The following is a 15,300-nucleotide window of genomic DNA, read 5'->3' as shown; positions in this document are numbered from 1 at the left end:
AGCATCCACAGACTCTGATAGCCTGTGCCAGCACCTCACCACTCTCTCTGCAAAGAACGAAGAATTTCCCCGGACATCAAATCACAGAATCACAGAATCATAGGGTTGGAAGGGATCTCAAAGATCATGAATCTCCAACCCCCTGCCACATGCAGGGCCACCAACCTCCCCATTTAATACTAGACCAGGCTGCCCAGGGCCCCATCCAACCTGGCCTTGAACACCTCCAGGGACAGGGCGCCACAACCTCTCTGGGCAGCCTGTTCCAGCTCCTCACCACTCTCTCTATAAAGAATTTCTCCCTGACATCCAACCTAAATCTCCTCTCCCTCAACTTAAAACCATTTCCCCTTGTCCTACTGTTATCTACCCTTTCAAATAGTTGATTTCCCTCCTCTTTGTAGGCTCCCCTTAGGTACTGAAGTGCTGCAATGAGGTCCCCCCGCAGCCTTCTTCAAATCCTTCCCTCCTTGAGCTCAAAACCATTCCCCCTTGTCCTATCACTATCGACTCGAGTAAAAAGATAATTCCCTTTTTATAATCCCCTTCTAAATACTGGAAGGCTGCAATGAGATCTCCCCACAGTCTTCTCTTCTCCAGGCCAATATATGACAATTTTGGTAAACTTCAGGTGCAAAAATAACAGGGTCCAAATTTCCATGTGAATTTGTATGTTTGGAAGACAATATTTCCAGTATTCCAAGTTACAGAGCAGACGGCCCTTGAACTCTTATCCTCCAGCTTCCTCACTATTGAAATAAGTATTGAAATGGTCAGGGAATTTTCCCCCCATATCCAGAAATCACTTAGTCTCTTTGGTGTCAAGGATTTTGAATATCTTAATTTTTACAAAGTACATTTTTTCACAGTTTCTGTGAAACATGGAAAATGCTGATATTAATGCCATAATGAGGAAAAAAGACCATTTCAAAATATGGGCATTTCTCATCAAGTGGAAACTCAAAGTTTAAACCACTCTACTTAGAAAACCATAAGTCATTATACATTAAATTATTTCCACTTCTCTTAAGACCAGAATACTATCTGACATTGTAAACCACACATAAAGAGAACACATTTCTTTATCTAAATTGCATTCCCCAAAAGCGAATGAAAAGGGATTCTACGCAATATTTTCAAGCATGGATGCTTAAATATAGGCTCTTAAGCCCAAATATAGGAGCTTAAAAGAATGCTTTCATTTTCAGCATTGCCATAGTTCTATAAAGTTTAGTACAGCGAAAAGTTCGTAATTTTAAAAGTCAGGCTAAAAATTAGGAGTTTATTCTGAGATACTCATTTCTTTGTTGTTGGTTTTTAATCACAATATCTTATTTTTACATTTCAAAACTTCTTATTCATCACAGTTTCGATCTGCTTGCTCAAGCATTTGTGGAGCATTCTTTTGGAATAGCCACTGTCACAGCGTTAAATATAAAAACCTACAATTGAAAAAGGGAGTAGTGAATCAAGACTCACTCTAGCCTTCTATATTATTCCATAGCTCAATTGTTAGCAATTCAAAAAGCAGCTGCTTGGTTGTATAGTCTCACTCTGCGACAGAGGAATTTTATTTTCTAAGAATATAAAAAGGTCAGTAGCCCAGGGGGTTTATTTCCAAACCCTATACTTTATTAAGGGAAGCACAACAAGGTAATACCTTTTATATCCGTAACAAATGGTAACAAGTACTTCAAACAGAAATTATAAAAGGCAACTCGGGATATTTTTTTTTTTTTCTAGTGCCCATGTGACAATTCATCTCTTGTGTGGGGAGAATTTCAATGTGAAAAGCATTATAGATTTTTCATACCCATTCACATGCAGCATTGATTAAAATGCTCCCCAAACTATTGGAGAGATCTTAACATGCAGGAGCTGCTTTACATATGGATTGTCTTGTTTTGTGTTAACTTATAGGAATCACTTCAGAAATTAATAAGATTATATGGACAGATTTCTTTTAAACACTATTTTCTCCATTATTCCTTCATTGTTAGCACAGCAATAAAATAGAAAATGAAGTATTCACATGCATCAGAGAAACCAATTCACATATTATTTTTTGTCAGAAGAATCTCCCATAAAATAGACTGATATGTTAGAAAAGTTGGAAACAATGACAAAAGTTTTAAATTATCAAATGAACTCCATTAAGGCAAAAAGGTCTCCAGGGAATAAAGTCATGAGATTACGTAAGCTTTAATTACCTGCCAGTGTTGACTTCTGATTTTTCCTTGGAAAGTGCATGTCATTCCTTTTATTTAATTTATCTTAAGTTCATCTTACTCTACTTATTCTAAGAAAAACAGATTATTTTTGCTAAAGCAATCTATAACGTAGTTTAAACTCCTATCATAAAAATACTCAGACATTTACTTGCCTTGAAATAAAGTTGTCTTTTTAAAGGCTATTTTGTATTACAAAGTGTTTTGTTCATCTCACTGCTTTTGTTTATATTTTGAACTCACATCACCATTGAGGGATGAGTTTCCAGAAAAACAACTAAAAAAACCCCAAACCACTCTTTGCTAGCATACAAATCACTACATACAAGGGAGTACTTTGGCAAGGCAGCAATAGCTGGCACTAAAGAGAAGTTAATTTCTCACAGATTCTCAAGCTGACCTAACATGTCAGCAACATGTCATAATTTTATAATTTTGGCCTTTCGTTGTTCCCAAATGAAACAAGGTGTTTTAGCATGTCTTTGGAAAAGAGGAGAGCACATTAAAAATGATTTCAGTTCTTGATGAAGTGAAGAACTACCTATGTAGAGATAAGAGTGGTCTTTGCAATCTGAAACTGTAAACATTGGCCATTTCTAAGGTTTCCAATTTTCAGAAATGGAGTAAAACACTGAAAAGAGACAATGGAACTTGTACCAGAGGTTCCAAGGATAGTAATTAGCCACAGACAGCTGCATCACATCTGAAAATGAAATGCAGATGCTTTTTTGGACGCTATGCACTGTTTCCAAAAGCATCTGCATTTCATTTTGCTCAGTTGGCCCAATATCTTTAGTCGTGTTTTAGTCTTTGGTTCAGAAAAGCTAAATCTACGTTGCACTTGGGTCATACTGATAAGAGCTTGGCTGCGTTAAACTGGCTGAGAGATTCTCCAGTCCTGCAGCAGATTTATAAAATCTATCATAATTAGGAGCTAGATGCCCAGGAGAGGTAAGCAGGAAAGTTGCAGACGAGGACTAAGTGCTCATTCTCCATGCCTCCCTCTGTGCAGCAGTGCCAATGCATATTTATCAGAGTCTGCAAACTCTGCACTACCGCAGCTCTGCGGAGGGTCCCCCTGAGAACAGACTGTCAGTTATGTCAAACTGGGTGTTAAAAGCTGCTGAGATTTTGTGGCTTGAACATACGTTTTCTAAAGACAGAAGCTTCTCTTCTGTTGGGAGTGAAATGCGTTTCTGAACGACGGTGTTCTTATAAGGAATTTACCACACCAGCTCTTTCCACTCCTTTTCTCCCTTTCTGGAATCCAAAGACAGACATAGCTTCTCAAGTGGCTTGAATGAGTAGCCTGCCTATGTCTCATGATATATATGGTGTGATGAGAATCAGAAACTTGATTTTTTAGAGCTGGCAGAGGAAGACCTGGGAGAGCTAAACTGTTCAATATGCAGGATTTGCTGCACTTTCATGAAAGAGAGTAGAGACAGCACACACCATCTATAGAAATTCCTGTAGTTTTCATTCTTAATGACCCAGCACCCCTGCTGTCTTGCATCTTTCTGTCTAGCACTCTAGCTCAAAGCTGGGGCTATCACAAATACGTTAACATGCCAGGGAAAGATGATTAAACTGATGTGGCCTCCTTTTCTCAAAATTTTTACACTTCAGAAGTAGGGATTCCCTTCTTAGGCACCTCTTCTTCTTTCAGAATAGAGATATTCAGCTGAAACATGCTTTAATTAGCAAAAAGGAAGAATATTCCAATAAGAGCAGGTGGGCATCTCTGAATGTCAGACATTCACTGAAAACAGTGCTCTTACAGCAAACACCAAACGAAGTGCAGTAGGAAAAGGCAAGGATATGAAACGTGGCTGCTTTTAGGGGCCAGCTGCTCCACTACTAGTGTGTGTTCAGAGTGCTGCACTGCAGGACCAATGGGCAGTAGTACAGCTGCCCAAGCAGAACCATGTAACAATAGCTGTGTTTTCTATGCAAACATCTTTCAATTACACATGCTAGATAGGATGAACTCCTCAGTGCACATTTAAGGGTCAGAAAAAGAGACACTTCCATGCCTGTTCTCACTGATGACCCTCAAGTGAATTGATGAACCTACTACTGATGTCATGAAGTATCTACCATCTGAACCAACCACCTCCAACTCCTAATTCATTTCTCCTAATGCAGTACCATGACCTACCTCCATCCTTCTTCCCTGCTGTTAAACAGATCCTAGCAACTAAAATAAGCCTTCTTTCAAATCACGGTAATTTTCAAGCCTCCAGTCTCCAAGATAACATTGTTTGAAGATGGCAACCAATGCAAGGAATCTTGCATTTTATATATACTTTTCAACTGAGTTTGTTGTTTGTTTGCAGTTTATTCTTCAGTCCTCTTGACCATCACCACTTTAAAGAAAGACATTCAAGAAAGGAGAGTTTTTGAGGCTTGGTTTTCCACAACGTAGCCACAGTCACAATAGATGCATAAGAAGCAAAAATCAATCTTCTTGACAGTGGGATCAAGTGCACTCGCAGCAAGTTTGCAGATGACACCAAGCTGAGTGGTGCAGTTGACAGGCCAGTGGGAAGGGATGCCATCCAGAGGGACCTGGACAGGTTTGAGAGATGTACCCATGCCAATCTCATGAAATTCAACAAGGAAAAGTGCAAGGTCTTGCACCTGGATTGGGGCAATCCCAAGCACAAATACAGACTGGACAGAGAAGGGCTTGAGAGCAGCTCTGCAGAGAAGAATTAAGGGGTGTCAGATGATGAAAGACTCAACATGAGCCAGCAGTGTGTGCTTGCAGCCCAGAAGGCCAATTGCATCCTAGATTGAATCAAGAGATGACAGATAGAGGGAGGCAATCCTCCCCTCTACTCTGCTTTTGTGAGAACCCACCTGAAGTACTGTGTCCAGTGCTGTACTGTGTCCAGAAGGACACTGGGCTGTTGGAGTGGGTTCAGAGGAGGGCCACAAAGATGACCAGAGGGCTGGAGCACCTCACCTATGAGAACAGGATGCAAGAGCTGGGGCTTTTCGGACTGGAGAAGAGAAGGCTCTGGAGGAACCTTATAGTGGCCTTCCAGTACCTAAAGAGGGGCTACAGGAAAGATGGGGAGGGACTTTTATAAGGGCACGTAGCAACAGGATGGGAGGAAATAGCTTTAAACAGGAAGAAGACAGATTTAGACTAGATATCAAGAAGAAATTCTATACTGTGAGGGTGGTGTGATACTGGAACATGTTCCAGTGAGGCTGTGGATGCCCCTTCCCTGGAAGCATTCAAGCCAGGCTGGATGGGGCTTTGAGCAACCTGGTCTAGAGGGAGGTGTCCCTGCCTATAGCAGGAGAGTTGGAAGTAGATGATCTTGACCCAAACCATTCTATGATTCTATGAATAAGGAAGAAATGTCTTCAAGAAGCTCTGTTTGTTCTTTGAAAACATCTTTTCTTTCTAGTGAACAACTTAATGCTTAGTGAGAAAAGCTTGTTCAAGACAGGAAAGCACTTACAGTTTGTCTTTAAGCATACAAGCCACACAGGTTATTCTGAAAGTTACAACTGTTCTGAAGTTTCATTAGCTATACTGGACTTCATCTTGATCACTTCTGCTGAGCTGGATGAATCCTTTGAGATGAGCAGTACTGCCATCCAAACAGCAGATGTGTTCTTGACAAGGTCGGACTCCACCAGACTCAAAAACACAAATGCTACTTTTCTTTGTTTTGCTTTCATTATTTTAAACATATTTTCCATATCCCTTATAGCAGATGTATATCTGTTAATTTTTCAGGGACACTTTCTTTAAATAACACAAAAGGAAACTGTTTAAACCTTTGAGCTATGATGTTCCTATTATTTATGGTGTATTTGGAAACATACAGGAATTGAGCCTTCTTGAAACGGTGGCAAATAACAGGAGAGAAAAAAAATCCAGAAAGCCAGAAAAAAACACATATCTGTAAAAAAAAAAAAATGAGTATTTGCAAGAAACCCCTTAGAGATAACTATCAAAATAGACAAAACGCCCCACATTCTTGCCACACAATGCCAGTTCACACTGAATAATTCAGGATTCTAATTGGAAATAGATTGAGTTTTAAAATTTAACAGGATTTTAACATCCAGAAATATTCTGCCTAGAGCATGATACAGGTTTTTACTGCTGTTTTGGTATTGGCATGTTTATTATAGCATTGTTTTTCTTTCTCCTGGCCCTTTCTAATTTTCATCTAACAGGAACATGCTGTTTTTGGGAAGATCTGCAAAGGCTGCATTTTGATAGTGAAAGTACCATATTTTGGAGAGTAGAATAGAACAGTTTACTTGTAAAGGACTTTCAAAGATCACTGAATCAAAATTCCCGTAAGCTGAAAGTTAAAGCATTATTAAGGCATTAACCAAATGCCTCTGAAACACTGGCAGGCATGAAGCATCAGTGTTTGACTACTCTCACTGTAAAGAAATTTTTCCTAATACCTACAGTAGAGAATTTCCCCTCTTCACTTAAATTCCAGACACTCTTAAAAAACACCATTTAATGAGTTTTTCCCCACAGTAGAAGGTAGTTAGGCATTTACATACTTTTTGAAAGCTGACCAAAAATGAGTAAAGTTAAAATGGCATCTTAAATGCATTGCAAGGGCATCAGCACTCAGTGCTCCAGCAGAGTTCAGAGCAAACGTAAGGAGCAAGGCTGGGGACTGGAATGACCCACTCACAGTTTAAGAAGATACTAGCATGACACAAATAAGATTCATCGTCCCTGCTATAAAATATCATTCCGTTTGAAGCAGTGTTTGAAACTGTCTCCTTAGTAAAGTCATTAAACACTATGGACATTTTACTGGTCTATTTGTCCTATTTGAGTTAAAGAGTTTGATGGGTCTCTCAACTCCCCATTTCACAGAATCACAGAATCATAGAATCACCAAGGTTGGAAAAGACCTCCAAGATCATCTAGTCCGACTGCCTACCTACCACTGATATTTCCCACTAAACCATGTCCTTCATTACAATATCTAAACAATTCTTGAATACCTCCACAGATGGTGACTCCACCACCTCCCTGGACAGCCTGTGCCAGTGCAGCACCACTTTCCTCAGATAATAATTTTTTTCTAATATCCAGCCTGAACCTCCCATAGCAAGACTTGACACCATGCCCTCTTGTCCCATCAGCGTTATACTGGGAGAAGAGGCTGACCTCCAGCTCACTACAACCTCCTTTCAGGTTGTTGTAGAGAGCAGTAAGGTTTCCTCTGAGACTCCTCCAGACTGAACAACCCCAGTTCCCTCATCCACTCCCCATCAGATTTGTGCTGCAGAGCCTTCACAACTCCACTACCCTTCTCTGGACACACGCTCCAGAGCCTTACATTTCTTCCAGCTCATGTTGGAAACACTATTTCGTATACAAGCCCAGTATGCCATTGGCCCTCTTGACTACCTGGGAAAGTACCTTCTCCAATGCCAACTAAACCAAACAAGGGATATACACATGTGCATACACAGCTTAATACCATTTCAGTTTTGTTAAAGCTGCTATTTATAAAGGCAGTTGGCTACTTTATCTTCATTGGACATTTATGCCCCTAAAATTTGGCATGCAATTGTGCTCTATGTGTTAAAACCAGGTTGCAAAGCCTTCTAAGGGGCTACCAGTAGATCCTCCAAAGCCACAGTAAATAATCTGAAATAATACAGGCTATAGTAACAGGTTTATACTAAAAAATAAATGTCTAAATAGGAAGCTAGGATAGCCAATCAACCACCAGTGTGTCTTTATTGGTATGGCTTTCAAATTACTACCTACACCTGTGCCATAAACTGAACCAGACATAAGCTAAACGAAAACAATGTTGTCATTGCTACTATCATTATTTTACAGCAGTCGGGAGTGTGCAGATGCTTTACAGTACAGATAAATATGGTGCCTATTCCCACAGTGCAATAAGGAGAGGCAGCAACTGGATTTCTGAACCCTACAATTCATTGTACAGATCTTTTCACAGATGAGTCTATTTCTGGTGGTCGCATACTTCATGCTTCATTCCTTCCAAAGAAAAAGAAACAAAGGAAGGGAATCTGACTTTGAATAAGAGTAAACATGACAAGAGCTTATTTGTGTATCTGTATATATATGATGTATAAGAAGAAAAGGGTACCTTTACCTGTGAAATAAGACAGACTTGACGAGTGTGACAACATCCCGACTGGCGTTATACCCTGCACAAACAATGGCAACATGGATGGTCTGTGGGGAAAGAGAAAGAAAAAGAAGAAAAATTAAAGCCTGCTCCTGTGTTCTATCGCTTATTAGAGAGAGCACATACATGGCAGTGCTTTTATTTAGTGCAGCAATTGTTAAAGATTTGAGTGGGTGTTCTGCAGCTGTTTGCAGCCCACTTGAGGCAGTTTGTTAAAAACATCTTAATTGAGTTATAACACCATCATCATTCCAAAGTCATTCCTGTCCCTAAATTACATCAGATGTCTGAACAGAATTGCATTAATTAGCTAAGAACATATGTGTGTGCACGTGTATATAGACACACATCCATTCGGCAGAACACAAAATTCTGAGTATGCAAACAAGCAGCCACTGTTTAACCTTCTGAACTCAAAACTTAAAAATACACCTGATAGAAGCAGATATGCTCTTAGAAATTCAGCATCATTTCCACCATAAGAATGCCTATTAAGGAGAGAATGAGCAAGCTCTGATGGGCAACATGGACAATTACTTTGCCCAGAGATGTGTGTGTCCCAGCAATAACGGACTTTCCAGTACTTAAAGGGAGATCATAAACAGGAGGGAAATCAACTTTTTACATGGATAGATAGTGACGGTACAAGGATGAGTGGTTTTAAACTACAGGATGGGAGATTTAGGTTAGATATTAAGAAATTGATTACTCAGAGAACACAAGGCACTGGCACAGCTGCCCAGAGAAGCTGAGGTGTCCCATCCCTGGAGCTGCTCAAGGCCAGGTTGGATGGGGCCCTGAGCAGCCTGAGCTGGTGGGGGGCAGCCCTGCCCATGGCACAGGGTTGGGGTGGCTGGGCTTTAAGGCTCCATTCAATCCAAGCCATTTTATGATTCTGAGATTCTAGTGTAATACAGCACACAAGCTGGGAAGGTACAGGTCACTTCTCTGCCTATGACTGGTAGCATGGGCTGCACTAGGCAGCATTAACATGAAATCAAGAGTCCCAACCCCAGCACTTTGGTAAATACTCCCTTATTCTCTTCTTTCTTCCTTCCTTTCAATCTGAGGCAGAAGTTTACTCGTCTGTTGAAGAGGAAAGGGAAAATTTTGCTACTAGTCGTGATTATTAAGGCAGCAAGTAATAATTTTTAAAATGCTGTTAAGTTACTCTTCTCTGGTTTTAAAATTAGCCACCTTCTGTATTTTTCTGTTTCTTAGCGGTCACAGAAATGAAGGAGAGTTTACCATGCACAAAGCTGTGATCAGGGACACAGCTGTGAAACTGCAGGGAAGCATCATTTGGCTTCCATTTGAAGGTTGGTTAGCTGATCTGTCACACAAACACAGCTCTCATTTTCCACAGACAGCCCACTACGTTGAGAACAAATAAGGAATTTTGCCTTCTCACATAGTCATACATTCCCAAAGCTTGGCCTGTAACAGAGGCATATTTACACAGGAGGTGGCATGTGTTGGGCACATCTAAAGAGTCCCTAGTCCCATCCATTAACACCAGCTGGTCCGGGAAGCAATTTGGATCGAGTAATGGCCGAGTGGCTGTGCTATTGTGCAGTTCCACATGAACACTGCAGCTGCATCCTGCCCCAGCACGCATCACTAGCTGGGAAGATGAGAAGATTTTAGAGGATTGGAATTAATAAGGTAACCATCCAGAGAGGTAGGAGAAAGAAAATACGGCACAGCACATGTTGACAACAGTGCTGTGAGATATTCCACAATTCAAATTCACTTTCATGTCAAAGGAAGTTGAGCATTCTCAGCACTTTGCAAAAATTGATTGTGTTTCTTTCTTGTGATGATAACAGAGAAGAACACAGGCTGCTTTTATTTAATGACTTACTACAGCAGTGGTTTGTATGATGCTTCTGGGTATAGGTTCCCATGAGGTGCAGATTCCTGTGCACACCCTGCCTTCTCTCAGTCACAGAACCACAGAATCATTATGGTTGGAAAAGATCACTAAGATCACTAAGTCCAACAGCCAGCCCACCCCCACCATGCCCACTGACCATGTCCTCAGTGCCACATCCACATGGTTCTGGAACACCTCCAGGGATGGTGACTGCACCACCTCCATGGGCAGCCTGTGCCACTGCAGCACCGCTCTTTCTGAGAAGAAACTGTTCCTAATACTCAGCCTGAACCTCCCCTGGTGCAAGCTGAGGCCATTACTTCTTGACCTTTTGCTGTTACCTAGCAGAAGAGGTTGACTCCCACCTCACTACAACCTAGACTTTCTCAGGTTCTTGGAAGGCCTAAGATCCGTCCCTTAAATTCCAATAAAAATAGCATCAACTGAGAATGGTTTTAGGTCTGATTTAAACACTAAACACCTGAAGACACTGGACCAGACACCAACACTTGATGAGTTTCAATGGAGCAGCACTATCATGTCACCGTCAACTTCATTTTACATCTTCTGGCTAAATAAACTCTCCTCACAGCCTCCCCTTTCACCCTACCATCTCCTTTTCTTAAACCAATTCATTTCAAAGCTAAACTTGGGCATTCGTTGTTATCTTTTAGTGCTGCTGTCCTGTATTCTGATTTAGCCAAAGCGCAGTGAGGAGACAGCTCTGGCTGCTCTGCTAAATGTCTTTCTAAAATTCAGAGACACAGGAATCCATATATCTCTTGCTCAGTCTCTCTGCAGTGTTTGATACTACTTATCTGCCTGCTATCAGCTATAGGGAAGAAAATTATTTCTAGAAGAGAATAGAAATCCAGTCCTTTTTTTCTCCCACAGTTTTTGCCTACAGCATGCTACAAAACTGTTTCTTCTCTTTTCTTAATTCACTTGCCTTCCCCTTGTTGTTTAACTGTTCAAGAGAATCAGCAGGAAATTTGTAAGTCAACGTGAGGTCTACAACCTGAACTGCTTTCTAATGAAAAAACCCTGACCTCAAGTTTCCTCCATGCTTGTCCCAAACCCACATCTGGATGGAGACCAGCTGGCTGTAACCATACCCTGGCAAGATAGGGCAACAACAGCTGGAAGATGGAAACACTTCAAAAACCTTGTAAGACTCCTGAGTATACTACTGTAAGCATCTGCTCCCAGATTATGAAATTGATCAGCAGCCTCCCAGATCTCTGAAACTCCTCATTTTCCTTCTGCTGTTGGCTACAAGACTGTACCCCATCCCACCAGAATGGGCCACTGTGATTCACACAGCTGCTGAGGCTGCAACGAACATTTAGGAGGGAAGGCACATAAGCCACGGATGTCCCAGCTCCCCCAAAATGCAGCATCCAGCTTGGTTCAACATGTCCCTCCAGACATCTCACATCAAAGCTCTGCATTTGATGTGCAGCTCTGTGCGTTTTATGTGCAAAGCTTTGCACTTGCTCCTCACTGTCTGGTATCAGTGATGATCATACAGCTGAAGACTGGATATTCAGGAAGCACTGCAAGATGAAACTGAGCTCCTTGAAAGCCTCCATCCCTGCATTCACTTAAACACAGATATGAATACGTAATTAAAACACTGCAGAAGTTAACCACACTGTTCTTCCTATACAATGGGGATCAAAGACACAAAGATAGCTATTTTTGATTTAAAATAGTTTCGGCAGTGCTCAAGTCCACCTTGAATGCTTAAAGGCACTTAAGGAAGTTAAGCTTCTTTAAGAAAGGGAGTTCAAACAACACCAAGGTGCACACTGACATAGTTTAGCTGCTACAGACATGAAAAAAAACATTTTTTGGAAAGTAGCATTTCACATAAAGCCATTCTGGAGTTATATTAATAGGAAGAAAATTGTTAAAATCAAAGAACTGGGCCTTAGATCCCATGCTGTGGAGTATAAGGTGCCTCGATAAACAGATGTTATTCTTTTTCTTCCTCAGGCAACGTTTTGGAATGGTGAAATACTGCTCTTAATAAACTCTAATTAGTTTAGAGTCTTTGGTAAAGCATTTCATACTTCAGTAATTTCACAGTAGTACTAGCCAGGCATTCCATTACAGTTGTTTAACCCTTCATAAATAATTTATGACTGTGATTAAGAGGTATTAAAAGCATGTTACAAGTATGTAAATATGATACAAATGCCTCCCCAAGGTAGGCATTTCCTTTGTTTTTACAGCACTTAAAGTGATGGGGCCTTTTCTTTGTGGCTCTGGAGCCCTGCATGTTCAACACTACCGAGCAACAGCGTTGAGAATAATAACAATACAAATATGCCTGAAAAAATGCTGCAAATGTTTCTTAGTATTCTGCTAGCTGACTGGATGCTATACTGCTAATTAAATATTTTCTGGTAGACTCTCTCTTTTAACAATGTTTATTAATGCACACTTAATTCAAGCTAAATGCCCAGCTTATGGAGGCAAAAGCTGGAAAGATACTGGGATACCATCAGAAGAAAAGCACATCATTCTGTTGGCTTCCATCAGTGTCATGATCTCCTCAAGGCTGCTATTGGTATCTAAGTCTGTATAAAGACGATGCTTGTGTTAAAACTGCCTGGGGAAAGGGATCTTCCCTCTCCAGGGAGAAGGTCTTTAGTTGGAACCTTGACCTTTTCCTGCAATATAATGCTGGTTCATTTTGTAATATCAAAATTGTATAACATCTTCTGCAAAGGAGGAGAGTAGAAAGTGGCGGCTGGAATACAACAAATCTACAATTGTTCAGAATAGATCACAATTATTATCGCACAGATCATGCTTAATTTGGAGATTTAATGTTCACTCATTGCAACTGCATTTTCTGATGTTTTATCATCACTAAAGAGCATTCTAAATTAGACTCTGAAATGTTAGCTTCAATAAATCTCAAGGAACTGCCTCAATGAAATAAATAATCTATCCCTAGCTCTCCTTGTCTTCCCCAGAGCCTTCTCCGGATCCTTGTCTCTTTCCACCGATGTCATTGACTCTTGCTGTAATATATTCCACTGTCAGAGGCTTAAACATCTTTAGTTTATGGCTCTGAAACAGTAAAAAACGAGGGTGAATGGAGTCAAGATACCACTCTCACACAAAAATGGAACCAGAATCTACAGTAATAGGATAAACGATGAGACCCCTGGCAAATCTGATAATAATGAAGTTTAATTTTAACTTCCATTGCTGTTACTGAATTACTGAGCAAATTCCTTAAGAAAAGCAAGAAAAAGCTATTTTGTTATCAAAATAGTGTGCAGTGAGATAGGGGGATGGCAAATAAAGTGAGGTTTTGTATTTTATATAACCATTGCCTCCAGCACAATGCTAAACCCCACTGAGCAAGAAAATTTATTGGCAAAACACATTATAATCTGAAAGACCCCTTAAACTGTTCCTCTGTTAAGCTGCTATTTTTGTGTCCCAAATTGGTTGGTACACTGAACAACCCAGAGCTGAGACTCAGCTCATCACTGCTTGGCATGATAATAAGGGGGAAGTGAGGTTTATTTACCGATAACTTGAACCTTCCCTTAATTAAAATAAATGCCAAAATGCTGGTAGGGAGGAAAATCAGACCCTCATTATCAGGAGGAGGGAAAATGAAAAATAGACTCCTCCTCTTCCCTCTCTTTAAAAGAATGTTAGCTCCTTTTTTTCTTTTTTTTCCAAACAGGGCCAGACAAAGATGTACCGAACTGGGAAGCAATAATTCCCTTTTAAGCAATATTTGCCCATTAAATAGACTTTATCTGAAGAGACAATTAGGACTTCTTTTTCCTTCGCGCTTATTTTGTTTCAATTTTTATCTTCCCAGTGGCAGAAAGCAAGATAAAAGGTGGTATTTTATTACCCTCTTTGTAAAAATAAATGGAGAAAATTATTTTTGATGTCTTCACCATTTGGGATTGGCAGAAGGCCTTTAAGGAAGACTCTCTGGTTTGGAACGGTTATCATTCAGATATATGACAACCAAGTAGCCAGGCGACATCCACAAAATTACTGGCATAAAATACGGAAAACTAAACCAAAACAACCCCCTAAAACCTTACAAACAGATCTCCAGTCTTCTGCCACTAACCGCACCTCTTCTGCACGGCTAACACACAGCAGGTGCTTCCACTGCGGCATCTGGATATGCTGCTGAAAAGCAACTCAAAGGCATAAATTGTTCCATAAACCACAATTTAATTAACAGTAAACCCTGAGCCATTCCAGAAGAGGTGAATAAACACAGGAATAAGACTTAACAACAACAGCAACACTTTCATTGCGTGCCACTTTCATTTCGTTTAGAAATATTCAGGTTTTATAACAGCAACGCTGCACTGAAGTCAGCTTGAAAAATGGACAGGATTTTTACACCAGATTCAACACACATTCAAATGATCAAATGTTTGAAAGTTTTAAAAAATATATATTAAAAATTATCTGCGAGGAAATGCTTACTGGTCCTTAAGAGGCTGATATGTGTCTAAGAAGTTTGAGGAGGGAAGGAGACACTAATCTCCAATATACTTACAGGACCTGGTGTTCAAGGCCATGTTAGACGGAGCCCTGGGCAGCCCCATCTAATGGGTGGCAACCCTGCCCATGACAGAGGGGTTGGAGCTGGATGGGCTTTGTGGCCCTTCCAACCCAGGTGGTTCCCTGATTCTTTTGCTCACCTACCTCACATTTTTCCACCGCTGGCTGCTGCCCGCACTCAGAGCTGTTCCCAGCCACAATGCCAGCCCGCAGGCTCTCACTGTCACCCGTCCCCTCTTCCATGGAGTAGGTTTTGGAGTGGTTGCCACGGTGGTGTGAGGGGCCGCGGCCCTGCGCCAGGCTGAGCTGCTTACGGAGCACGCGGTTCTCCTCCTCCACCTCCCGCATGCGGACCTCCAGGCTCTCGCGGTCCCGCTGGCTGGAGGCCGTGTAACGAGGGCTGTGGGGCTGGGATTCAAGTGGAGACAGCGACACTGGCTTCCCATCTGCAACA

The 15,300-nt window shown here is 41.0% G+C and overlaps 1 protein-coding gene across 2 annotated transcripts in view; it reads right to left on the bottom strand.

Moving 5' to 3' along the window:
• The window catches only part of LARGE1 (LARGE xylosyl- and glucuronyltransferase 1), a 279,750-nt gene that overhangs the window by 130,332 nt on the left and 134,118 nt on the right, over positions 1-15,300 (bottom strand). For both annotated transcript variants that reach the window (XM_048933508.1, XM_048933516.1), the window contains 2 exons: positions 14,991-15,292; positions 8,369-8,451 (listed from right to left, as the gene is read on the bottom strand). In XM_048933508.1, the coding sequence (XP_048789465.1) occupies positions 8,369-8,451; positions 14,991-15,292 (385 nt within the window). The remainder of the gene's footprint in view (positions 1-8,368; positions 8,452-14,990; positions 15,293-15,300) is intronic.

Source organism: Lagopus muta, chromosome 1 (genome assembly GCF_023343835.1).
Source record: "Lagopus muta isolate bLagMut1 chromosome 1, bLagMut1 primary, whole genome shotgun sequence".
In the NCBI taxonomy this organism is placed as follows: Eukaryota; Metazoa; Chordata; class Aves; order Galliformes; family Phasianidae; genus Lagopus; species Lagopus muta.
The sequence above is the reverse complement of the archived record's forward strand: the minus strand, read 5'-3'. Positions and strand labels throughout refer to the sequence as shown.